General features: G+C 45.0%; 1 protein-coding gene across 1 annotated transcript in view; it reads left to right on the top strand.

The window, feature by feature from the left end:
* Dpys (dihydropyrimidinase) overlaps window positions 1–22166 on the top strand; it is a 76619-nt gene extending 54453 nt beyond the window's left edge. Inside the window, exons 8-9 of the mRNA XM_051159520.1 lie at window positions 12389–12596; window positions 22050–22166. Coding sequence (XP_051015477.1) covers window positions 12389–12596; window positions 22050–22166 — 325 coding nt within the window. The remainder of the gene's footprint in view (window positions 1–12388; window positions 12597–22049) is intronic.
* The last annotated feature ends 2670 nt before the right edge of the window (window positions 22167–24836 follow it).

The raw sequence follows: 24836 nt of genomic DNA, 5'->3' as shown, positions 1-24836 counted from the left end.
TTTCACATAAGTGTGCTTAGGCCCAGACTTGTTGCAGGTGCTAATTCCAGTGGAAAACAACACACTATGGCTAACCTCTTGGTATGTAAGTGACAGAGACTTCTGTTTATGGATAGAGATGATTTATCTAGTTTCCGTGAGCCTCCGTGCTTGCACGGGATACAATGAGGATTAAATAAAATCATGTATGACAAGCTTCTGGCACCAGAGTCTCATAGGTAAGCGTGCAATAAATGGAAGCCATAATTAAATATTTTTCATCACGCTCATCAGAGATGACCTTGACCACATTTGGAGCCCCTGAGGTGCAAGAAAGACAAGTGACTTCAAAGGGGAATCCTTTGAGATTTTAGAAGAGAAAGTTAGATCCTTATGAGCCGCAATTCCAGAAGTAATCCTTCTAGGGTATGTCAGGGTTCAATCTCGAGAAATAGAAGTGTGTGTGTGCGCGCGCACGCATTTATACACTTCCCACACATATAGGTAAGGTGTGTGTACATCCATATATTTCTCATATGTATAGGTAAGACTGACCTTCCACATTGGTTGGGGCTGCAGTTTCATACCTTGTATCTGCTGCTGGAGCTTGCAGTCCAGAGGGTAGGCTGCTGGTATGGAGAGGTAGGGCTGAGAGAAGAAAGCAAGGACGAGGTGAACCATAGTATAAGAAATCCCAGAGCCAAGAGTGAGACCTGTCACTCATGTGTCATCAGTGGTGTAATGTGGTGTCTGCCATTGGTCTTGGACCCAAGCACACATACATGGCCCACAAGCTGGATCCCATGAAGGAGGATGTGGGGGAGGGGTGAGCATCGTAGGCCTGAGACCCAACTTCCTGCCATGCAGAGCCTTAGTAGATAACCTCACATCCTCTTCTCCTCCCAGATAGGTCACCAATGACGGAGCAAAGCAATCATTACAAGACGAGTCTAGCCTTGTGAACCAAGAAGTTTGCTGGGTCTACTCTCACAGTGGGGATTTACGAGGGGCTAATCTGCAGCGGCATCGCTGAAAATCCCTGTGAGGGCTCATGGGGGATGGATCACCAGAGTTTCCCGTGTAACTCCAGGCAGGTGCACCACACAGGAGAGTCTGCTCTCCACATCAACTGTTTACTGGGTACAACCCCAGGGAGGGACTTCTGAATTTTCCAGGTTCCATGAATTCCCTGAGTCATACATTTCATGTAATTCTCATTAGCTAAGCCCCTCCCTTATGGCCACCAGAGAATTCTGCAGTCTGGAAGAAACATCTATACAAAGCGACTGCTCCATCCTCTGAAAATGTGTGTGCCATTATCCATCCATTTCAAGGACCCGTATTAAGGATGAGAGCAACGAGGCAGAGAGAGTTTATCCCAGTTCATTCAGCTGAAAAGAGCAGGGAAGAGCTTTGGAGCAGGCCCACTGGTTTTCATTGAGTACACACTTTAACACTGGAAAGCCACAACCTCCCCAAGGGCAGGGAGGGAAAGGACACTACAGTCTTCAAACTGAGGTGTGGTCTCTGGTGCTGAGCTGCCTGGGCTGGCAATCCTCACCCAGTTATTGAGTTTAGCCTCAAGTTGCCTCACTGTCCCCATCCACTGTGTGGAAATGAGTATAGTACTCCTGTCAAAGCTGCTAGCTAGAGCCAGGGAGTTAATGCATATGAATTCTCTGCAACAGTGCCCTGCATCCCAGGAGCTATGCTATTATTTCCCCAGTCTGTTCAAGTCAGCGGATCTCAGAGTCTGGCTGTGACAGATAACTCATCACCCTCTCCTGGGCATCACTCCCTTCCTATCTCAGCTCTGGGTGAGTTTGCCCTCAGGCCTGCTTTGTGGAGAAGCTGAGTCAGGCTGGCAGTCTGCATTTCTGCAGGTCTTTTTGTTTGGCTGGTTTGGGTTTTTTGGGTTTTTTCCCCCATCTTTGCCTTATACTGAAGCCTTGTGCCTGCTTGGAATAGGCGTGCTCCCTCAATGCCCAAGGAGCCAGCAAGCTCATTAGTTATGCCTCTTAGAAGCAGGTACCATTTGGTCTGGGTCAAGCACAAGCCATACAGTATGCTGCTAATGGGGACTCGGGCTCCTCTTTGGGTTCCGGCGGAGCCACAGAGATGCTGTGCGTCAGGAGGGTAGATGAAGCACTAGAAGGCAGCAGGCTGAGGACAGATCATCAATTTAAAAAGTTGAGTGGGGGATTTTGAATAGTCACCATTAAGCAAAGAAGTATATAAATAAATATAAGGTGGCACCTGCTTACTACGTAAGTACCATGTCTCAGCCTGTCTCCAGATAAGAGTGCACAGCCTGCTATGGGGTTTAAGCGAGCGGCTTCTCCCTGTTTAATGGCAGTCTCCTACACAGAGTTCAGAGATCTACCTTTGCCTCTTGCGCAGAAGTTTCCTTCTGGTTAGAACTGCCTTAAGTCGCTGCAGCTGGAATCACTGAGACCCTCACTATGTCAGGCCTGTGATGACGCCTTGTAGATAAAGGTAGGGTGTCTCAGGAACTTCTGCAAGATTCTCCCTAGGTAGCTTTGTGGGTGGAGGGGCTTGCTGCCAAGCCTAGCCACCTGTTCCATTCCTAGGACCCACCAAGGTTGCTTTTTACAGAGGTCTTATAAGTGTCCTCCCCGTTGAGATTGGAAAGCCTCAATGGGCATGCTAAGAAGATTACCATCACGTGCTTGCTGTGAGGTTCAGTGAGATGGTGCTTTAAGTCTTACCTCAAACACATTGTCATCTAAAGTGGACAGTGACTATTGCTACTCAGTAGATGACAAACAAATCATGTAATTTTACCAGAAAACTGCCCAAAACTTTGCCTGAAAGGAACCGAGAGATCATGGTTAGCATTTAGAGCTGCGACCATGTAGACCGTAGTCTCTCTCCGGCCCATTATCCACTTCTTTTAGCTGCAGAGCCTCTGTGGATTTCCTCCAGACCATCAGCTTTCTGACTATCTGCCTGCTGGTACCTGCTCTACCCACTTTCCCAGCATTCCTGTCAGCAGTTATGCTCACTAATCCTTTTTTTGTCTCCTGCGGTGAGAGTGGAGGAAAAATAGGTCATCTTTTTCCATCAAAAAAGAAGAGTAGATTTTTGAACCCCTCAGCTATTTCTTGGTCCCAATCTTCTGTTTCCATAGGTGCCTGATCCATGAGGTACTCTTAAGAAGGACACTGCATGGTTGATTCCTGTGTAAGAAACAAATCCTTTCCCACCCACTCCATGCCTGGGAAATATGTCAAGAGATGTCATCTTGTCAAAGGCAAAGTAGCCCCGCCTCCCCCATCCCTTCCCCCCCCCCCCCACGCCCAAGGTAAATCACAAAATTATAAGGCCATTTCCACAGCCGCCCCAGGAAGCTGTTTCTAACTCTTACTGACTGGCCAGGGCAGTAGACCAGCCTTTCAAAAACCCAATAATCATCCTTCATCTCCGAGCACTTACCTGCTCAGCATTCATAGGACGTGCCTCCTCGTTGCCTGCTAGCTTGGCTGGCTCACATTCAATTCCTGTTTCTTCACAACATTAAATTATTTTTAGCTTCTCATTTTCTGAAAGCTAGTGATTAAAATATGCAGTATTTATGTTAAGTAGCAACACAGAAATTTGCTAATAACTTGCTTCCACATAAATAAGTCTGCATACAAATGCTTTCTGGATGTTTAGTGCTGTGTGAGGTGCGTGGGGTGAAGGACACGGTGCCTGCCCCAAGGTCACATTTCTAGTGTCTAGCACAGTTTATGCCACTGTGATCTGTACCTACCATCCATGGCCTATATTTCAGCCAAAAGCAAAAAGAGCAAGGCGCAGGATCTGTTTATTCCTCTAAGTCAATGTTTGGGCAGCACTTTTAGGAATCTGCACTAAATGTTTTCTCATCATCGGGGATCAGTCGAGTTCCAAGCTATTGTCCAATTTAGATTAATAACGCGGCTGCAGCGACTCCCGTCTCCGTGTCTGTGGGAAGCTGATGTAGAAGTCTGACCAGAGGGACGAAGATTGATGGATGCAGCAAGCGGCAAGTTTGCTTAATGATGACAATGCACTTGAAGTAGCACCAGTTAGCACTGCCAGAGACGCGCCTCCTCTGCTCCCCACTTATATAACTTGTCATGTCCAGGGAGCTGACAGGAGAGGTAGTCTGAAATAGACAGTTGGACCACATGTCAGAAAAACAAAACTCTTGTGCCGTGAGTGAGCACGTTGAGAATGACTGGCCGAGCCCAGCAAAGGGAAATTTACTAGCGTCTATAATCCTTTGATACCACACAGAAACCAGACCAGGAAGCACCAGGAAGCGTGGAAAATGAGGGACTGTCTACTTATTCCTGGGTCTGAAGGGTGTTTTCAGTAACTGTGTACTTTCTGCAAGACTCCCCATAAAGCTCGAATCCCAGTTTCTAACCAGTGGTAGCAGCCCAGCATCTGAAGCCAGAGACACGAGACCATACCATATTACATGCCATATCTATCCATCTATCTATCTATATCTATATAATAACTCCCAGCCATACCTCGCTACATAAATGTAAGCTGTGATCCATGAGTGAAGTATTAATCCTTTTTGTGCCTAAGCCTCCTCCATAGCACAGGAACGATAACTGCCCCTCCCTCCTAGGCAATAGAAAAGGCTTAACAATGAACTATTACTGTTTCCTGCTGAGTGTACAAGGTGTCATAATGTGTAGAAATGAGGTATGCTTTTACAGACGCCCCTAATAGCACTGTGCTGGTTCTATTGACTTCCTTTTTGTGTGTTTTGGTTCTCCTGGCAATCTCATAGGAATCCATCAATTCACGCCATGGATAAAATGAAGGAGTTAGAATGAATACAATAGAAAAGCCTAGATAAGTCACTGTTCTGGGCTCAGGAAGAGCCACAGTGCTCTCTTGGGATGCTCACAGGCGAGGCTGCTGCCTGGGCCGGCTTTGCTTCGGTGATCTTCTTCTCATCTACAAGAGCAGGAGGCTGGCTGGCTGGTTGGTAGAAAGCCATTTACAAAAGGACAGAATGTTTTTCTGCAGCTGTGATGTGAGTGGCATCAGAGCTATTGACTATGTCAGAAAGCAGCTTGATGTTTTCTTTGAGGCCTCGGTTCCCCTGTGGGCATCATCAGCCTCAGATATGTGTAAACCAAAATTGGGGCTCGGTAGACAGGGATGACACCTCCTTCCATCGTGAGACTTGTCTGTGACTCCCATGACACAGCTCAGGGTGAGCCGGACAAAGGTCAGAGGTCAGCATGCTAATGAGGAGACAACAGGCTGGGGAGCCTGCTCACTGCAGGGAAAGAAGGGTGCTGCCCTCTGAGTGACTGGGACAGCTATTGGTCAGTAATGAGGGATCTGAAAGTGAGCCCATGTGTGTACCTGACTGTGGTAGTGCAGCTCTGCTCTGCTCATGAGTGGAGTGAGACCCTTGCTACATATCCCTATCTGTCCCCCAGGCAGATTTGCTTGAAGCTCTCTTCTCCACTCAGGCCATTTGTACTCTGCCTCACAAATACCCATGCAATCTCTCTTTGTAAAACCACTATGAATTAGTTGTACATATAAGTAACTAGGAATTAATTGTACATACAAGTAGTACTCGGCGTAACGTTTCCTGCATTTGTATAGCCCAGGTTGGTCAAATTCAGCCTCATTGTTTTTGCTGCCCGTCTGCACCATCGCAGTCTCTAATAATCACTATTCTATTTGTAGGCCAACACTTTGTTTGTTTGTTAACTTCACATCTAAGAGAGGACGTGAGGCATTTGTGCTGAGCTTATTCCACTTAACATAATGACTTCTGCTAGTTTCCATTTTGTAGTCAATAACAGTAGTTTGTTCTTCTTGATGGCTGGATGATACTCCGTTGGGCATATGTAGTGGGTCTTCCAGCTCCATTTCAACTGTTGACAAGCACTAGAGCTTGTCTCTTGTAACTTGGCAATTGTGAAGTGTGCTGTAATAAATATGGTGCACATCGCTCTTCATTAATGGCTTTATTCTCCTAAGGACACAAGCTTTGGCCGCAGACTGTAGTTACCAATTGCGCTCACTCATGTGAAGATACAGCCTATGGAAGGCCAATGGGAACTCAGAGGCTCAGTTGTGGCTTTGAAAGGGGAGTGTCCAGGGCATCATGGGACAGACACCCTAACAGATAGGTGTGGTCTGTGTGGGGTTGTACCTTCTAAACATTTCAATTCTTCTTGTTACTGGGAAAGCAGATATACCCTTCCATCCCTGGCCTAGGGAACAGAAGGGTACCATGGCCGGAGTCTCACCAGACTCTCTCCAACAAGGAAATGAGGTTTCATTTTCTTTTTCTACATATATATTTCCATATTATTATTATACAGTATGTTCCATATATTATACAGTATTCTGCCCGCATGTGTGCCTGAATGACAGAAGAGGACACCAGATCTCATTATAGATGGCTGTGAGCCACCATGTGGTTGCTGGCAATTGAACTCAGGACCTTTGGAAGAACAGTCTTCTTAACCTCTGAGCCATCTCCCCAGACCCGGAAAAGACGTTTCTTAAGGGAAGTCTGGAATTCTGACCTTCGAAGATGGAAGTTGACTGCTCAGGGTAGTGCTGCAGCACTCAGCCCACCCCCACCTCTGAGTCTGTGGGTGCGTCCCACCTAAGAACAGAATTTGCCTCAAGACACGCAAGAGACCTTCTCCAGCTGCCTCCCAGACTGCTGTCCTTCACCACAAGTTGCCTTTGACGGACTCCCTTGCAGCTAAAGCCCGGACATGTGTGCCGCTGCCTCTGTCCTTGCTGCAACACTGCCCACTTATCCATATCATAGGACCAACCAGACTGGTGGACGAGATTTCTGACCTTGCCCTTCACACCTAAAGCAGCCTCTTTTGGAAACTTATAAAATCTGAGGGATATCACATGGTAGTGAAATAAAGATGTGGGGAGGTGTTGGCGAAGGCAGGGCTGCTTCCTGGTGCTGTGACAGCAGGCCTAGAGGAGGCCAGAAGACAAGGCGTAGCACTCAGCAGTCCAGAGTCCCTTGAAGGGACAGCTTGCAGGTGGCCTCAGTCCTGGCATTCAAGAAAAATCTCAGATTTATAATTTTGAGATGGCCCCGAAAGGGAGATTTTTGTCAAAATACCAGAGGTTAAAGTAAGTCTCCCTTCCTTAAGCTGCTTTTGTGGAGGTTTTTATAACGGCATGACAGAAAAATAACCAAGACAGCAGGGCTACACACAGACCGTCCTCCAGAGGTGAAAGTGTTTCCTGACCTCCCCCCACAGGGTCTCTGGGTAGTGAACTATGCGAGCCCTAAAGAAATAGAGCGATGAGACTTAGCTTGCACTCCCGCCTGATAATCCTGTCATTGCCAAGGACTGCTGGTGTCGACGAACCCGTTTCGTGTAAAGGGTAAGATGCCACTAAGGATGACAGCTATAACACCTTTACTTAGTCATTACTAATTAACATGTGCCACTTATCAGGACTGCTAGGCCCTCGGCAGAGCCCCTGGACTGTGTGTTCCCTTTCTTTTTAATTCAATGTCCTGTTTCCAGAACACAGTCACGTCACCAAGGATAAGAAACAAAACTGACCTGACTAAGCAGGAGAAAAATTCCGCAATCCTTTCGTCTGGCTGGTTCATATGTACAAAGCACCTACTATGCAATGAGCATCAAACAGCCTGTTCTGTGACATAGAAGGGACGCCCACTAGGAAAAGGGCTGGATCCAGAAAAGATTCAAGAGATCCTGATAACACATGTGCTGGGTCATGGTGGCATGCTGACTCAGCATGCCTGAGGCCCTGGTTGCCATCCCCAGAAATGCAGAAATAAAAACGAAACAAATCCTTTCAAACTCTGGTGCCCCACATTTGACCATGTCCCCTGGATGGGGAGACCTGGTAGCACTCAGAGGAAGGACAGCAGCCTACCAAGAAGAGACTTGATACCCTATGAGCATATACAGGGAGAGGAAGTCCCTCTCAGTCACAGTCATAGGGGAGGGGAGTAGGAGGAAAGTGGGAGGGAGGGAAGAATGGGAGGATACAAGGGATGGGATAACAATTGAGATGTAATATGAATAAATCAACAAAAAATATTTTTTAAAAAACAAAACAAAATAGAACTCAGAGAACTTGAGGCTTCAGCACAGAAAGGAGTCAGTTTTGCCAGAGCACTGGGGTTAGATTCTAGGATCCACGATTCTATCTGTCTTTCATTGAGAACAATCGTAGCCATTCATGGGCTCCTGTGTGACGTTTGGCTACATGTACGCATTGTGCAATAATTAAAACAGGAGAATCACCTGCCCCACTTACCATTTCCTTGTGAGCACACTGGCAGAGGGCAGTGTTTTAGGGAGGGAGGGTAGAGGACCGAGGAGGGCATTCAGGGTAAAGAGCTGAAGGTACAAAGACGCAGACGTGAGCTCTCCAGAGCCACAGAATTACAGCTCTGGCTGGAAGGGAAAAGCTGGGTGCCGATGACACCCTGTCAGACACCTTCCTTGTGAAAGTGGAAGCAATTCTTTTAGCTGCTGGTGATAATGCCTAGAATTTTCACCACGTGTTAGTGAGACTGCATTTATGTAATGCCTTATAATAAAGAATCTCTTAGATGCTAACCCTGAGGGTGAGAAAATAAAGTAATGACCTTTATGTGGTGAAGCCGAGAAATCTGATTTGGTGTTTTTCCATGTCAACCTCCTTTTAAAATCCCAACTCAAGTCACAAAGTCTTCTGGGTCTTTTTCCCCCATATTTCCTTTCGTAATTGTGTGTGTGTGTGTGTGTGTGTGTGTGTGTGTGTGTGTGTGTGTGTGTGTGTGTGTGTTCTCTGGGGGTAGTAAACACACTCAGCCTGTTTCTTTGTGGTTAATATAAAATGTTTTTGCTTTCCTAGAATATTCTTACTCGCATCTTTCACAAATGTCAACATTTTATTGACAAATCAGTGGGAAGTTGTTATGTTTCATTTCTTCGGTAGTGCAGAAAATGTTGTAGTGGCAGTCACTGTGTGTACATCGTATTTTCCTGCTAGCATGCTCTCCTTAACTTCAGAGATTCCTGCCTTCAGCTTTTCTCCTGTTTCTCTCCCATCCCTTCACTTCACAAAGCCATTTCAGTATGCATTTTTAAAAATTGAGATTATAATTTGATTACAACGTTTTTCCCATTCCTTTCTCTAAGCCCTCCCATGTACATCTCCCCACTTACCATCACGTTCATGGCCTCTTTTCCTTTACAATTAATTATTCTTTCATGAGTATTAATTTCCCTTTTATTGAAAATAGATTTTTGGGGGCTGGAGAGATGACTCAGAGGTTAAGAGCACTGTCTGTTTTTCCAAAGGCACTGAACTCAATTCCCAGCAACCACATGGTGGCTCACAACCATCTATAATGAGATCTGGTGCCTCTTCTGGCTTGTAGAATACTGTACAAATAATAAATGAATAAATCTTTTTAAAAAAGAAAATAGATTTTTTTCTCTCAAATAATAAATATATCCTAATTGTGGGTCCCTCCCAGTTCCTCCTACATCCCTCCTGTCTGGGTCCACCCCCTTTATACTTCAAACAAACAGGCGTCTAAGGAAAATAATAAAATAAAATAAAAATGACCACATTAGAGTAGGACAAAACAAAGAGAAGAAAAAGCCCAAGAAAAGGCACAGACAGTGATGCAGAGACTCGCTCACTTCCACACTCAGAAACCCCATAAAAATCATTAAGCTGGAGGCCATACTATATATACACAAGGAACCTGTAGGGTAAACCAAGAGAAGAAAAAAATAAATAAAGTAAATAAGATACAAATTTAAAATAAGGGGCCTTGACATGATATCGTAAGATAAGGAATCTCCTGCAAAGATGCCACTGACTTCATTCTCTCTTGGTTGTTTATTGCTGGACACGTTGTCTCCCTAGTGAGACTCCCTTGGAGAACACTAATTTTTCATTTGCAAATGGTTATCAATTGTCTATTGCTTCTGGGTTAGAGATGGGGGCCTGTGTCCACTTCTCCTTTCAGATCTTAGACCCTGTACGTTGCAGGCCAGTGTAGACCCTACACATCAGCATGCATTTTTAACCAATTTACCTTCTTCGGAAAGCAACCTCACCAATGCATCAGTCCAAGCTGAACTTTATTTATTTTGCAATATAATCTTAGCAGAGTTCAGCCTATACAAAAATGTGCATCCTGATCATCTCTGGAAACACCAAGTGAATCAGATCCCAGCTTGCAGCACTGTAGTGATGTGAATGATTTCAACCCAGATGAAGAAGAGGGCCTAGAAGAAAGATCTCACACAAGAAAAGATGCTCTTGGTCCTAAATCCTTCACCAGTCACAAGCTGTTCATCCAGCCTATCGAAGGGCAGGGCTTTGTCCTCTTCCCTTGTGAGCTTTTTAAAAGCCATTTGTTCTTTGAGTCCTCCAAGGAAATGGGTTTCTCAGAAGCAGCATCTACAGCTGGCCTTCATCTCCTCTGTTCTTGAGAATGCTTTGCTACTTAATTTGCTTTAAAAATTATTACTATTATTGTTGTTGTTGATGTTGTTTTTCAAGACAGCGTTTCTCTGTGTAGCCTTGGCTGTCCTGTACTCACTTTGTAGACCAGGCTGGCCTCAAACTCACAGAGATCCACCAGCCTCTGCCTCCCTGAGTGCTGAGGTTATAGATGTGTGCCACCATACCCAGCTTAAATTGATTTATTTAAAGGTTGTTTTTAAGTTTGATTTTGCTAGATTTTATCAGCTGGTTAAAAACTTGGGACGTATTTTTTGTTTTTGTTTTTTGTTTTTTCTTGCTTCTGGCCTTCATTCTTAGGCTGCAAGAAGCATTAGTCTGACAGGTGCACCACAAGCAAGAGTCCCCAGGAGCAGATGCACCACAAGCAAGGGTTCCCAGGAGCGCTGGAAAGCTTCAGTCAAAAAAAAAAAAAAAAAAAAAAAAAAAAAAAAAAAAAAAAAAAAAAAAAAACATTCACGCGACATCGTACAGGGAGAGGCATAGAGCTGTAGCTATGAAGTGTTAGAAGGTGACACCCAGGCTGTGGGAATATTTGACACTCATTGTAAGAGCCACAGATGTCATTCTAACCTGAAAGCCTGGCCTTTCCCTATGTTGCCTCTTTGGTGGCTTTCTCTTTCTTTTAAGTATTTTCTCACTGACAAACATCTCATCACAGCTCAGTCTATGCCGAATGTCTTCATTTTCCTATTTAGTAACTAGACACTTCAGCAAGTCCTTCCCTCCTTCTCAGGATGTGAAATTAAAGTTACGTTGTATTTCTTCCTACTGAGCAGTGACCCTTGCTGGACTCCCTCGCCTGTAAGAAAGAGCCTTGTACTATAGCGTGCAAGTACCATATGACCCAGAAACTTCACCCCTGGGTCTGTACACTAGAGAAGCAGTCACACAGTGGATCTAAAGTAGTCTCTCCAAAACATGCCATGTTAGGTTAACTAGCCACTTAGGCCATAGTGTTTACATCAAAATAACAAGTTACTCACGGCAAGTACCTAGTTCTATCTGTCAATGTAAAAAATTAAATTAAATTAAAATGAGCCACTGCAGTTGATAATGAATACGCAAATATGTGATATGAAATGCTAAGTGATTATTTTTAACATAGCTATTCCAACTGTTCTCAAATTTCTAATTTTGCCATTGACCAGGGTAAAATTTTCAAAGTGTATTTCTTTCCCTGAGAACTGCCAAATTCAATTTAATAACTGTTAAATCGTGGTTCCCCTGAAAGGCGGGAGTGAGAATGGAGTTTGGAAGGGAGCCTCAACTGTATCTGTCAAAGCCAGCATTCTATAGAGCTGAGTATAGGGCCAGCATGCTCATCTGTGCTCAGGATGCCTCTTAACTGAAAAGTAAGGGCACGTGATGGGGGGGTGGAGCCGGGTGTGGGTGGGGGTATGCTGTTCTTTGAAATGCTTTTTTAAAAATCAGCCTGATGGACAGTGCTCTACCCTAGTCTACCTTCCTCTGTTACCTTAAAGAGGACTTTCCTCTTCAAGAATACGATACCTGTGTATCTCCTGCTGCCTCTCAGTTTGCACTAGGGCCAGTGTTTGATTCTTACAACGTAAGATAAGATCACCCCCAATGTCTATGCCAGGCATCACAGGCATCACACTGCCGCTGTCGCAGCCATTTGACTAGAATTAAATGGAATTTTAAAAATTAAAAAAAAAAAAAAAAAAAAAAAAAGAATACGATACCGTGGCAATAAAATGTTAGTGGTCTGCTCTGTTCTGGAAGCTTCCTGGTACGGTGATGAAGCCCTGCCCAATGGCCTTGCTGGGCTTTCTTCCAAGTTAGCCCTCTTGTAGCGGCATTCTGCATTCCCCAGATAAGCCGATGATGATCTGGGGCTCTTTTGGTTTCACAAACCCAGGAGGATCTCAGCCAAAAGTCACCATCAGGCCGTTAACTTCAACATCTTCGAGGGCATGGTTTGCCATGGGGTGCCGCTAGTGACGGTGTCGAGAGGCCGAGTGGTGTATGAAGCAGGCGTTTTCCACGTCACGGCAGGAGATGGGAAGTTCGTTCCACGCAAACCGTTTGCTGAATACATTTACAAACGAATCAAGCAGCGAGACCAGGTGAGCCATACCGCAGTGACAAGTGCCATCTAGCCATCTGGGGTGCCAGGTTTGCTATTTATTGTTCACAGTGGTTTAGCACGTCAAGATTGACCAGAGAGCACATATCAGCTTTCAAGGCATGAATCCCTAGCTGGCTGTTTGCAGATGTGTCTCTTCCAGTTTTCTTGACTTTCGTTTTCTGCGTTGGGCCTTGGGTAACTGCTCACCACTATCAATAACCAGGCATCCAGATAGTTCCAGCTACCTGGGGGTGGGGGTAGGGGTGGGCGTGGGGAGGTTGTCGAAGACACCTATGAGAGACGTTTATAAAAGGAGCTGGGGAAACACTGAGAGCCAAGAGAGAAGAAAGAAGGCAGGAAAGTGAGGGACACATTCTGGATGGCTGTACAGCTCAGGCCAGGTAGGGCTCTGTTTAGGGAGAATCTTTTGGGTCTCTGGGTCGCCTAGCTCCAGATGGCGTCAGTCATTGGCTGGAAACTGTTGTGGGAGGCGTGGCCTGCCTGTCCGCATACCATGGGGGAAGGCGGGTGTGTCTCAGCTCAGCAGCTATGCTAGAACTCACAAGGAGCTTTTTCTCAGGGTAGCCTCCAGAGGTGGAGTTTGGGGAAGGGAGATCTGACTGTGAGCCCTCCCTTGCCAACGCACTGCCAAGCAGTACGGGGGAAGAGGAAGTTCCCTGTTATCTTTGGGCTCTGCTTTCTCACCTGAAACTCAAACATTTCAGGTTCTTTAATTTATCTTGCATTTTCATGTTCAGTTTGTCCAGTCTTAAGTAGTTTTTAAATGTTACTAAATGCACCGAAATACTGTTTGTTTTTTTTTTTAAGTTTACGTGAGAAAATTTGGAATCGTGTATTTTGAGGGTGGCCAGGCAGCTGCTGTTACTTTGTACTAACAAAGTTGCCCAGAGCTGCGGGCCAGGGCCCACAGAGCATGTGCTTCGGCTCTCCGCCCAGCAGTCTTCTCTCATGCTCATCCCGGTAGGGTCCCCGTAACACCTGGATTCCTTCAGGAACGTCTCCTCTTTCCGCTTTTCAAATGTATATTCCCCGCCCCAGAACTCTATAGCTGTTTTCCAACCCACTTCGTTTAGTCCTCGCGGCCTCTCTGATTTCTGTTCTAACAGCTCATGGTTTTGTTTGTCTTGAGGATTCCCAGGGTCCATTACACAAAACACCTCCACTTTTCAAATCATTTCCCAAGGTTTTGCTCAGGTAAACCAGCACTCTTAAATATTACCACCAGTCTTTCCCTTTTCTTCTTTTTTTCCCCCCATGCAGGGTGACACATTAGGACAGATCTCAGGCCTCTGTTCTGTTGAGCCACACCCTGGCTCTACAACACAGACGATGTTTAAGATGGCATTGAGCTTGCTGTGGGGTTAGTTTAGAAATGTTGACGCTGACAGGTGACAAGTGGTTACTGCAAAGACCCTAGGGTTTCCTGCTTGTCTGTGTGCTCAGTAGAAACAGTTCTAACATTTAATGAGCGAGCCTTCCTGAAGGCAAACTACATGGCTGAGACCGATAGAATAGCATGTGGAGGCAAGGAGGGTGCCTTCCCTCACTTTCAAGACTGAAATGAGGAACTAAGAGGCTTGTTCAAGCGTTGGAGAGAAGTCTCAGCCACTGGGAACATTTGCTGCTTTTTTAGAGGACCCGGGCTCTGTTCCCAACAGTCTCATCAAATGGCTGACAACCTCCCGTACTTTCAACTCTAAGGGATCTGATGCCTCCTCCTTCTAACTTCCACGGGCACCTTCACGCATGTGGCATACACATAACAGATAAAAATAAATATTTTAAAGAGCAAATTAAAGTTGGGGCTAGGGAGATGGCTCTGGAGTAAAGAGTACTCATTGCCCTTTCAGAGGATCCTGGTTCAGGGTTTAAGATTCAGCACCTATGTGGTGGCTCATAACCATTTGTAAGTCCAATTCCAAGGGGTTTGATACAGTCTGCTGGCCTTCCTGGGGAACCAGGCATACACGTAGCACACAGAAATATATGTAGCCAAAAGACTTATATTCGTAAAATTATTTAAAATATTTTAAGTACAAAATAAAAGGCCATGAATCTAAAAGGAGGGGGAGGAAATTTGTTGTTGCTGTTATTATTATTATTATTATTATTTAATATAGGTAGTTAATATTTCCCAGAATTTTTTAAATAAAAAGATGAAACATTAAGAATACTTAAATTTTACATAAAAAGCCATTCAAGGAAGAACTTTAACAGGCAGGGAGGAGAAATGAAAGAAATAAAAGGAAAAGACAAACATAACATAAACTTAGATATTTCAAGTTTCCTGAAAGAGCAAATTACATATTATTAATTCTTTACCAAATACAAAAAGGTCTTTAATTTCAAATGGATTATATTCCTGGACTTTTTCTGCATTTAAGGTATTATAATTTTCAACAAAAACTGAAAACATGAGCCATCCTTGAGCTATTTTCTGTCTTTGGTATTAAGCAACTGCAACCTTTCCTGGAGAATGCAGTCACATTGCGCTTTATAGAGGACTCAGAGGAGCTTCCTGGGGAAATATATGGTTTTGGAATACTGCTGCCAAAGCTTTTAAACTGCCTTGTATCTTTGCAGCGATAAGCACAATTTTCTTTCTAGATAAGAGAAAATTGAGTGGATGACTGACTTGGTCCTTGAAATGGGTATTTTCCATTTCCAACACTATAGTTTGTCAATGCCTTTCTCAAGGTGGTAGCGTGAGAAAAGTCATTTTACTCCTGTCACCAGCTGCCATCCAGTCCTGACTCGCTGGATTGATGGCTCATAACAAGCGAAGGTGGGGCGCATGCTGGAGCTGGCTCTTTGGCTTGACAGAGACACTTGTGTGCGTCACTGTCCAGTCCTTGCTCACTGATGTCAGCTTGGCAGCTTAGAAGCAGATGTAAAGTCACATTTGCATCCCAGAAAGAGGCAAGTGCTACCACTGGGGTGCTAAGGATGGGGAGAAAAGAAAGAGTGGGGCTTGAGGTTAATATGTACCAGGCCACTCCTGCACAAAGGGGACTTTCTCTGAGATCTAAGATACTTAAAAATCTGAAATCTTTTAAAGCGTTGCCTTGAAACACCGGAAAACATCAAGTGTCAAATTTTATAGCACAGAATGCCCAACCAAAATTCTTGAAAATATAAAAGATGTCTAGTCTCAAGCATTTTGAGGGACATTCAACCTGTGGTCTGTCCTTGCTTTATCTGACCATTCAACACTGTTCAGCCAGTGACATTCACTGACCATCAGTTAGCTGTCATGGTTTAATTCTTACAAGCCTGGAGATAAATGGTGGTGACCCTGTCTTATAGAATAAGAAATTGAGGCTCACTATAAAGCACATCAATTGTAAAGTGTCATCCCTGCTTAGTGTGTAGCTCCCACCTCCTGTCTCTCAGATGGGTCGTCAGTCTTCTCTCTACAGCAGTGAAAGGCCTCCTTCTATTGACAGACTTAAACAGGGGAGCCAGCCCCAAGGTGACGCTGCACTGTCGTTGGACAATAGTTCAAAGCACATAAGTTTGCACTGTGGAGTCCTTTCCTGTTGAACCCACGGGCTGCTCACGTTGTAGTGACTCCCTGGAAACCACTGGGTGGCTCAGCTTAGTGTGTCCAAAATGCCCGCTAACTTCATGAAAGGCTGGCTGGATTTCATTCTCAGGGTGCTGCTGTAAACTTGTCTGTTTGAAGTCAGGCCAGTATGTGCTGCCTGGTACTTGGAGTTTCTGTTGTCTTTATGGATATTTGAGTCTCTTGGTCCCCACGGGTGGCCTGGTAGCAGTCATTCCATTGAGGTCTAAGGAGTTCTCGCTATTTTCAGAAAGTCTTGCATCCCTTCATTTCTCTCTAGGTAGATAATACAGTCACGTTTTCTATCAATTTACATGTTCCTCTTCCCCTGGATCAACTAACCAAAAAGCACTTTTCTAATTATGTAGATATAGTGATGATTGCAATTAATGTTTATTCATAGCACTGCATATAATTCTCATTTTGTCTTTCTATTAACACATCACAATGACAATCATAATTAAATATGATGAACTCAAATTGAACTCTCATCTGCTAAAATAATCTACCCATATTCTGTTAAATGAGGGACAAATTTTGCTTTCTGTGTCTTTCAGAGCATCTTTTCACGTGTATTTACCTTCAAGCCATCTTATTTGGTTATAGTACTATTGAGATGTGTTGAAAGATTATTAATATTTAATATTAATAATAATTTTAATAAAATCTGTGGTTACTCTTTAACCAAGCTTTATACCCAAATAACCACACAAAGAGACTAGGATCTATTTAATTAGCATTAAGCACAATGGTGCACAATAATTACTCCATCCTAAACTTCTATGCTAGGATAGTTTCCGCCCATTCAGATTTCCTACATTATACTTGCTTTTAAATAAATCATCTCCTAGCCCACGTTCATCTCTCCTGATGTTTCCTGGTTTTCTCCTCCCTCATTGGTTCCAGATGTCCCACCTTATTCTCTGTATTGCTCAGCATTGGCCAGTTGGTTTTTATTGACAACACAGAGAACAAATGGTGACGTGTTTGTTTATACAAACTTGAGACAGGAGATACTTAGGATAAACACCACAATACAATATCTGGATTGAAACCAGAGAGTGGGGTAGAGAAATCAGCATTTGAACGAACAAGAGTGAACTGTACACAGTCCACAGGACCATTATGCCAACAGAGATGGAAGCCACTGGTACTGAAGTGTGATTACAAAATCTTGGAGAGGTGGCATGAGCCATACTAGATATGTCCTCAGGTCCCCAGTGTCTTGGGATACAACTTGAAAAAGTTGTTGAATACTTTTAAATAATGTTGCTCTCAACAGAAAAGTTTCCAGCGGTCCAATAACCAAGCATCCCCCATTCATTTCACAAATATTTGTTGATTATTGAGCATGATTCAAGGTCCTAGGATACAGGTACCAGTGAGCCAACAGTCATTGATCCCGAAGGGCTCACATCCTACCGCTTTCAGCTCCAGCTCCTAGTGCATCCGGCCTTGTTCATGACCCACTTTTACGTTCCTCTCTGCTGTGGTTTTCTAGCTATCTGGACTGAGGAATCAGTGATGGAGGAGATAAAGGCAGGAGATCAAGTTAAGCGTCATCAAATATAGATGTAAATTCCCAAGTCCAAGGTCACCAAGGCAACTGTTAGACAGAGATGAAAGAGGGATCTTACTGATGCTCAGGCAGCCCCAACTTCAGAGAACAAGAGAAAACAGCCAGGGAGCTGGAGAAAGCTGGCCCATGAGGCAGAGCAAATGAGAACAACAGGTCCTCAAGCAGGAGCTTGACTCCACTATGTTCAATCCAGATAACCCCAGTCTTCATCTGTGTGTTTTATGCCTCATTAAACACCTGCTGAGAATTAAGTATGCTCCTATGCCTTCCGCAGGGGACACTGGGGTGGGGTGGTGGTCAACACTGTAATCCATGAGCATTGATCCCTGGGCCCACTGTATCTGGGCTCTATAGTACGCTGCTCTTTCTGTTTCCTGTGGAAATTTGTCATTGTCACTAGAGCAAAGGGGCAAGACTCGATTTCTTAAACGTGGTAGGTTAGTTACATTTACTTTGAAAACAAATGTGCACTGGCAGTTCTGAACCGTATCTGCAGAGTGAGTGCCATTTTGTCATAGTGAATGACTCTGAGGCTCTGAGAAGCACATGGAGCAGGATGCTGGGGGTGGCGGTGGGAGTGGGGGAAGTGGGGGGTGGGGAGTGGCGGCATGGGGTGGGGTGGGGATGGGGTGGGGGTGGGGTGGGGTGGAGTGGGGATGGGTTGGGATGGATGTGGGAGTGGGATGGGAGTGGGGTAGGAGTGGGGTAGAGGTGGGGGTGGGATGGGATGTATGTGGGGGGTTGGGAGTGGGGTGGGGGTGGGGATGAGGATGGGGGTGGGATAGGGTGGGGGTGGGGTGGGGGTGAGGGTAGGGGTGGGAGTGGAACCAGCACAGACATGAGGATGATTTGAGCCCAGCCAGGACAGAGGATACACAATGCATCTCTAAGGATAGGAAAATGTCCAAAGATTAAAAGTTCTGGGAAGCTGGAAGCAAGACCTTCATTGACATAGATTGATGGTAACTTGCCCATTAGAGTGAAAGGCTGTGCAGTGCAGGGTAGCAAGACACTTGAGAGGACTTCATTTGTTTCTAGGGTAGCAGTGTGGGCAGGAGTGGCCACGCCCTCCTCCTCATTCTGGTAGAAAAACCAGGCCTCGCCCACCGGAAGCCTCTGAAGCAGATAAACAGTACAACCTTAGTCTGGACCTGGCAGGCGGGTCAGAGGCATAGATGGTGTGACCACAGTGGAGACAATCAGGTTACATGCTGCGTAGTGCCCTGACCAGGGCAGTGACTGGACAGCCAGAAAGAGATTGTTAGACACCGAGTGACCCGAGACCTGGGCATTGAATGCAACTAATTAGCAAGAAAAGGGCAGCCTGGAAAGTAATGCCTGGCCAGTACAAGACAGGAAGCTGGGAAGAGGAGTTGGCAGGGGCCAGAGTGCCTCATGCAAGAAGAAAGGGCCTAATCTGAGAAACGCCTTGACTCTCTGTCCCACAAATCTTTTTCCTCATATTTATTGGTGTGTTGCTTATATTTATCATTACAGAACAACAGAGTAATGCCTCAGTCCTCTGGGAGAGACAAACAAACCAAAGAAGGTTAGGCATCCTAGCCCATACGAAAGCAAAAACCAAAAGTACCCCCCCCCCAAAAAAACCCCAAAAAACAAGAACAAAAATCCCATGCAATTTCCAGCATGGTTCCTGAGTCTGCAGCTAGGATCCAGGGAAGGGATGTTTAGAGTAGCTGACCAGCCTGCAGAAGAGCAGTTCTCAACCTTGTGAGTGTTGACCCCTTTCACAGGGGTCACCTAAGGCTGCTGAGAAAGGCACATATTTACAGTATGAGTCATAACAGTAGCAAGCTCACCGTTACGAAGCAGCAATGAAAATAATGTTACGGTTGGGGGTCACCGCAGCCCAAGGGGCTGTATTAAAGGGTCCTAGCCTTGGAAAGGTTGAGAGCCACTGCTGCAGAACAGTACACTTGGTGCTGCAGCCTGTCCGGAAGGTTCTCCGGACACACAGAAAGGTAGCGACTGAGCACACCAAGTAGTTAAAGTCCAGGAACTGCTGTAGAGCAAGGAGGGCGGGGCAGGGGCTGGGGAAGACCAGGTTGCTCACCGGCATGCGCACAAATGGCTGCCCACTATGTTTGTTCCGTCAAAGCACTCACTGAAACACACCACGGGGTTTGCCAAAAGTGGAGTAAGCAAAAGAGGATAGCAAGACAGTGCTAGAAAATCTGGGTTTGCTTGCAGTGCCTGGGTTATGGTGGCTCATGATGTCAGGAGCCTTTTCCACTCTCAGAAGCGGCCTGCTTTGGATGCTAACTACCTAACCTAGTGTCGCAACTACAGCCGCAAGAGAGAGAAGCTCAGGGGTAAAGACCTGAGATGAAGGATATAGTCAGAGACCATGGTGTGAGGTAAGTTTAAGGTTCCGACGTGAGGCCTCCAAGTGACCAGCGCCATCACTTGAGTGGCACATATGGGAGATTGATTCTGTCTGTGTGTCTCAAGATGGCAACAGGACCAGGATGAAGGAAAGCCATGATGCGGGTCAAGCAGAGACCTGACAGACATAGGACAGACGTAAGACAGGACAGAGAAACTCACTGCCTGGTGCTCCAATCATGCTGCAAGTTCCAGAACTGTGAGCCAGAGAAGGCAATGCTTTGCCTCTGGAATTTGTCACGTTTCTGAGAGATGGGTTTTATTTACCATTTTATGAATGAGGATGCAGGCCCAGAGGCAGGCATTAACTTGTTAGCTCCCTTCAAATAATGAGTAAAAAGAAAGCTTCACCTCAGGTCCAGCCCACAGGCTGTTATCGTTTCAGTATATTAGTTTGAGTCACCAATGTGAGGCCCATAGTAATCTGTGTGTGCTTATGTGTGTCTTTGCGTATTATTGCATTCGCTGGGTGTACTGCGCAACAGGCACTATTCTACATACTTTATGTTTAATTCTTACAGCAGCGCTACAGTGCAGTACAGCTTTTCACCTCAGCTAGCGCAAAGGGAGCTGAGGAAAGGCGTGAAGAACTGTCCATGCTGCCTGGCTCCAGAACCCACCCTCGTAACCCCTGAAACTGGCATCGTCTTCTCTCACCAGTGAAGTTATGCGCATGTTTTTAAATACTGTGATTTAGGTCCTTCTCATGAATTCTCTTGCTCATAAAGTTGAGAATACTTTTCAGGTTCTGAGTTAACTCTCAGTCTGTTGCCTAGTGGGTCACTAAAGAAGTGAGATTCAACAGAAAGCCTGTTATGCATCAAAGCAACCAGGAAAATGCAGCACAAATGCAAATTATCCTACTGTGCAGCCAGATATCTGAAAGTTGTTAGAGAGAGAGAGGAGTGGGGTTGGGGAAAGCACTCTGAGACCACAGGCAACTTGGATGGAAGCAAGAAGAAAGGGTAGTTGGGGCAGATGAGGTGGTCCAGTGGTTTAAAATACTGGCTGCTCTTCCAGAGGACCTGGGTTCAATTCCCAGCACCAGCATGGCAGCTCACAACCATTTGTAACTCAGTTTCAGGGGACCCAAAGTCTTTTTCTGGCCTCAGTGGGCACTGCCACACACAAGCAGGAAAAATACTAATGCATGTAAAATAAATAATTTTATATGCTTTACAGATATGTAAAATAACAGATATTTTAAAAATATTTTAAATACCACTTTAAAAGAAAAAGAAAAAAACAGAATGGGAAAGGGGGCTATCGGGAATGGTGTGGGGTTTACAAGAGTGTGAGATCAGATGGAACACTTCCTAGCTTTCTCCCTCTTTCCTAGGATTTTGTTGTTGTTGTTGGCTTGTGTATATGGGTGTTTGAATGTGTGTGGACACATGTAAGTGCATATGCATGTGCACAAGCCTTTTAGGTTGAGGCCCATAGTTGGCCTCATGTGCCTCTCTCTGTTACACTTACACTTTTCTTTAATGAGTGAAGGGCTCTAGGTTGAACCCAGAACTCACGGATCAGCAAGTCTAGCTAACCATCTTGCCCTTGTCTCTGCCTCCCTAGGGCTGCAATTACAAGCAGCTGCCATACCTGCCTAACTTTTACCTGGGTTTTGGAGCTACAGCTCTGATCCCCAAGCTTGAGTGGCAGGCACTTTGTCCACTGAGCCACCTCCCCAGCACTCTTTTTGTGATGCATATTAACACCAACAGAGAAGACAGCCCAGAGGGAGAGTCACGTGTAAGACACAGGATGCAGGTCATACATCCACAGGGCTGTCTCTACCCCGAGTCCAGAAGGGCACTACTGCTAACATGGGGTTCAAGTAGTGAGTAAAGCACGGGAGAGAAATGAAGTGCATTCTGTTTCAGATGTGCACGCCGACGCCAGTGAAGCGTACACCCTACACAGGAGAAGTCATCACATTGAAATCCAGAGAGACCAAAGAAGATGATGCAGCTGGAACCAGGATGCAGGGCCATTCCTGATCTGGGGTGTGGTGGTTGAGCAAGAGCCAAGTAAGTGTTTCAGGGTGGGTGTCAATATATGAGTGCCAGCACATAAAGTTAGCATCTTTCTTCCCTTAAGGAGTCCCGAGCTTCAGAGTAGAGGGAACACTGATAAGTCTTAGAACATAGACAGACAGCAGTCTAAGGCAGAAATAGGCCTTGAGCTAGCTAAAGATCCATTCTCTAGAGTGTTAGGGAATATTCCAAAACAGCCCTAGAGAATCTTCTATGAGTGCAAAGCAATAGGCTAGGTCAGGCAGGGAGCCCTGCCTGGACTATGAGCACGTTACATGGTCAATATTTTAAAACCAACTAGAAATTTATGTGGAAAAAAGATAAATTAAATCTGATCTATGGTTTAGAATGCATGAAAAAATGAATAAAATTGAGAAACTAAAGGAAAGTTACATAACTTTTTGGAAAACAGTTTTCTAGAAGTATTTGGCAGCATGTGACACTTCAATTCTGGAGGAGTGTGGGTGCCAGTATGCAGAGACCCTGAACACTGGTCAGTCCCACTCTGCCTTTTGACATGGGGCACTTTCTGTTTTGAAACTCCTACTGTTTCCATCTTTTCTTTTCCAGTTTCTTTTCCCTCCACTGTTTTCTGTTCCTTCTCTGCCAAATCTGTACTAAAGGACAGTGCTTCAGTTTTAGCATCTCTGAGACATCACTTTCACCGACTTAGCAAAATGCACATTTTTGCCATTTGGTGGTTTTACTGGATTCTAATTATCTTTTTAAATTGTGAGGTGTGTTTGTATGTTTCTTTAGGAGAGTCTTAAACTAGCAGACATGTCCAGCTTATAGCCTGTGGGTCACAGGATAGCGATTAGTTAGTATAGCCCAACACAAAAGCATAAACACACTAAAAAAAAAACATTGAGATGCTTTTCCGGTTGTTTTCCTGGGCCCTTGATTGTGTGCATCTTAAGTGTAAAGCTTTAGAGATGACAGTTGTCACAGGGTGAAGGTCTGACGCTGTGGTTAGAAGCTGACCTGGTGGATGAAGGTGTGTGTGTGTGTGTGTGTGTGTGTGTGTGTGTGTGTGTGTGTGTGTGTGTGTGTGTTGCTGGAGCACTGCTGGACGCAGGTCTCATTTTCTATGTACTCGGGAACTGCGCACGGTCACACCTGACAACCATGCTTAACCCTTGGGACAGCAGGGATTTGGATAATGAGCACAGGGACACTGCAGAGCTGCCTCCCTCGTGCAGTGCTCTCTCTCTCTCTCTCATTGTTGAACATTGTCTTCTTTAAAAAAAAACCACCAGCCTCAAGCTTTAGTGTTTCTGTCGTTTCCACATTACTGGAATTATTCGTGTGATTCAGAAAGATTATATTAAAAACGCCAGTGATTAGCAAAAGAAATGGTACCGGATGTGCTCGCACGCTGCTTAGGGCTCCTGTAGGAGCAGGCTTAGTGTTTACTTTGATTAGAACATTTCTTGGCGTTAGCTTGAATTCAGTTTCTCTTTGTGAGGGAGAATGTTACACTGAATGCCTTTTATTCTCTTCAAAGGCGAGAACAGAGCAAAGGCTGTGAGGCTCCCCTCCCTGCCGCGCTGTCAGCCCTGGAGAAGCGCCTGCTATTTCAACTCCCCAAGATCCTTCAGGAAAAATCATCGCTCCAGGCCTCTTTGATTTTTTTTTTTTTCTCAGAAGCAAAAGCTGTCTGCCTCACTGTGTCTTTCTTGCTGTGTGAGACTGAAGATATAAATGAATATTATCGGGGTGGAAAGTCTGCATGAAAATTCATTGATGATTCTTTTCAAATGCCATCTTTCTTTACACTAGATTTCTTTCTTTGTGTTTTTAAAAATCACTTTCTTGTGTAGAAGTTTTGTGTTAATGGCTGCATTTGTTTGAAACAGTGTGATTCCACTTTTCACTGTAGTAATAAACATTGGGAGCTTCATCTTGTATTCCAGATCTGAGACCCATGTGTCTCCTGATACCTAGAGGGTGAGACTGGGACCCTGAGGATCGGTTTTGACAAAAGAACATGATTTCTTGTGTATCGGTGGCATCTGTAAGTCACGTCCCTTGACGGGTCTCAGGAAATCAAATCAGGTACTCAACCCTTAAATAAGTCCGAGGCAAAATATCCAATCACATTGATGGATTCAGGATTTGAGGGGATTATGGAATTAGGACCACATGAGATACCACGTTGATCTGTTTCTCCCCAGCCCTTGCCTGTGTCTCGGTCCCTCTGTGCAGCGAGGTTGGCCGTCTCTTTCATCTTCTGGGCAGACAGGACAAGAGAGCTGTCTTTGAATGTTCCCACACTCTGACATACTATCTCAGGACAGGATGTGTTTGCACCTTTGACAAAGGGTAGTGGGAGCTCAGCTGTCATTTGTTCTTACTACACAGAAGAGAGGACAGTGAGCTGCACCCGAAGAGAAGAAATCTTCCAGCTCAATTAAACTGCAAATCTCTCCTTCTCGGGTTAAAGGCTATCATAGAACATTTTTTCCTTCCTGCACTTTGCTTGACAACCACAACTCCACAATAGAATGAAGGATACTTTGCCAGTAAATACGTAAGTTGCTTTCTTACCTAGAAGCCAATCCTCACACATCATTCCGTGTTCATTCGCAATGTCACCCTTTCCCAGAGGCTTTCCAAAGTAGGTTATGCAGC

Source organism: Acomys russatus, chromosome 17 (genome assembly GCF_903995435.1).
Source record: "Acomys russatus chromosome 17, mAcoRus1.1, whole genome shotgun sequence".
NCBI lineage: Eukaryota > Metazoa > Chordata > Mammalia > Rodentia > Muridae > Acomys > Acomys russatus.
This window is presented reverse-complemented; position numbering and strand designations above follow the sequence as displayed.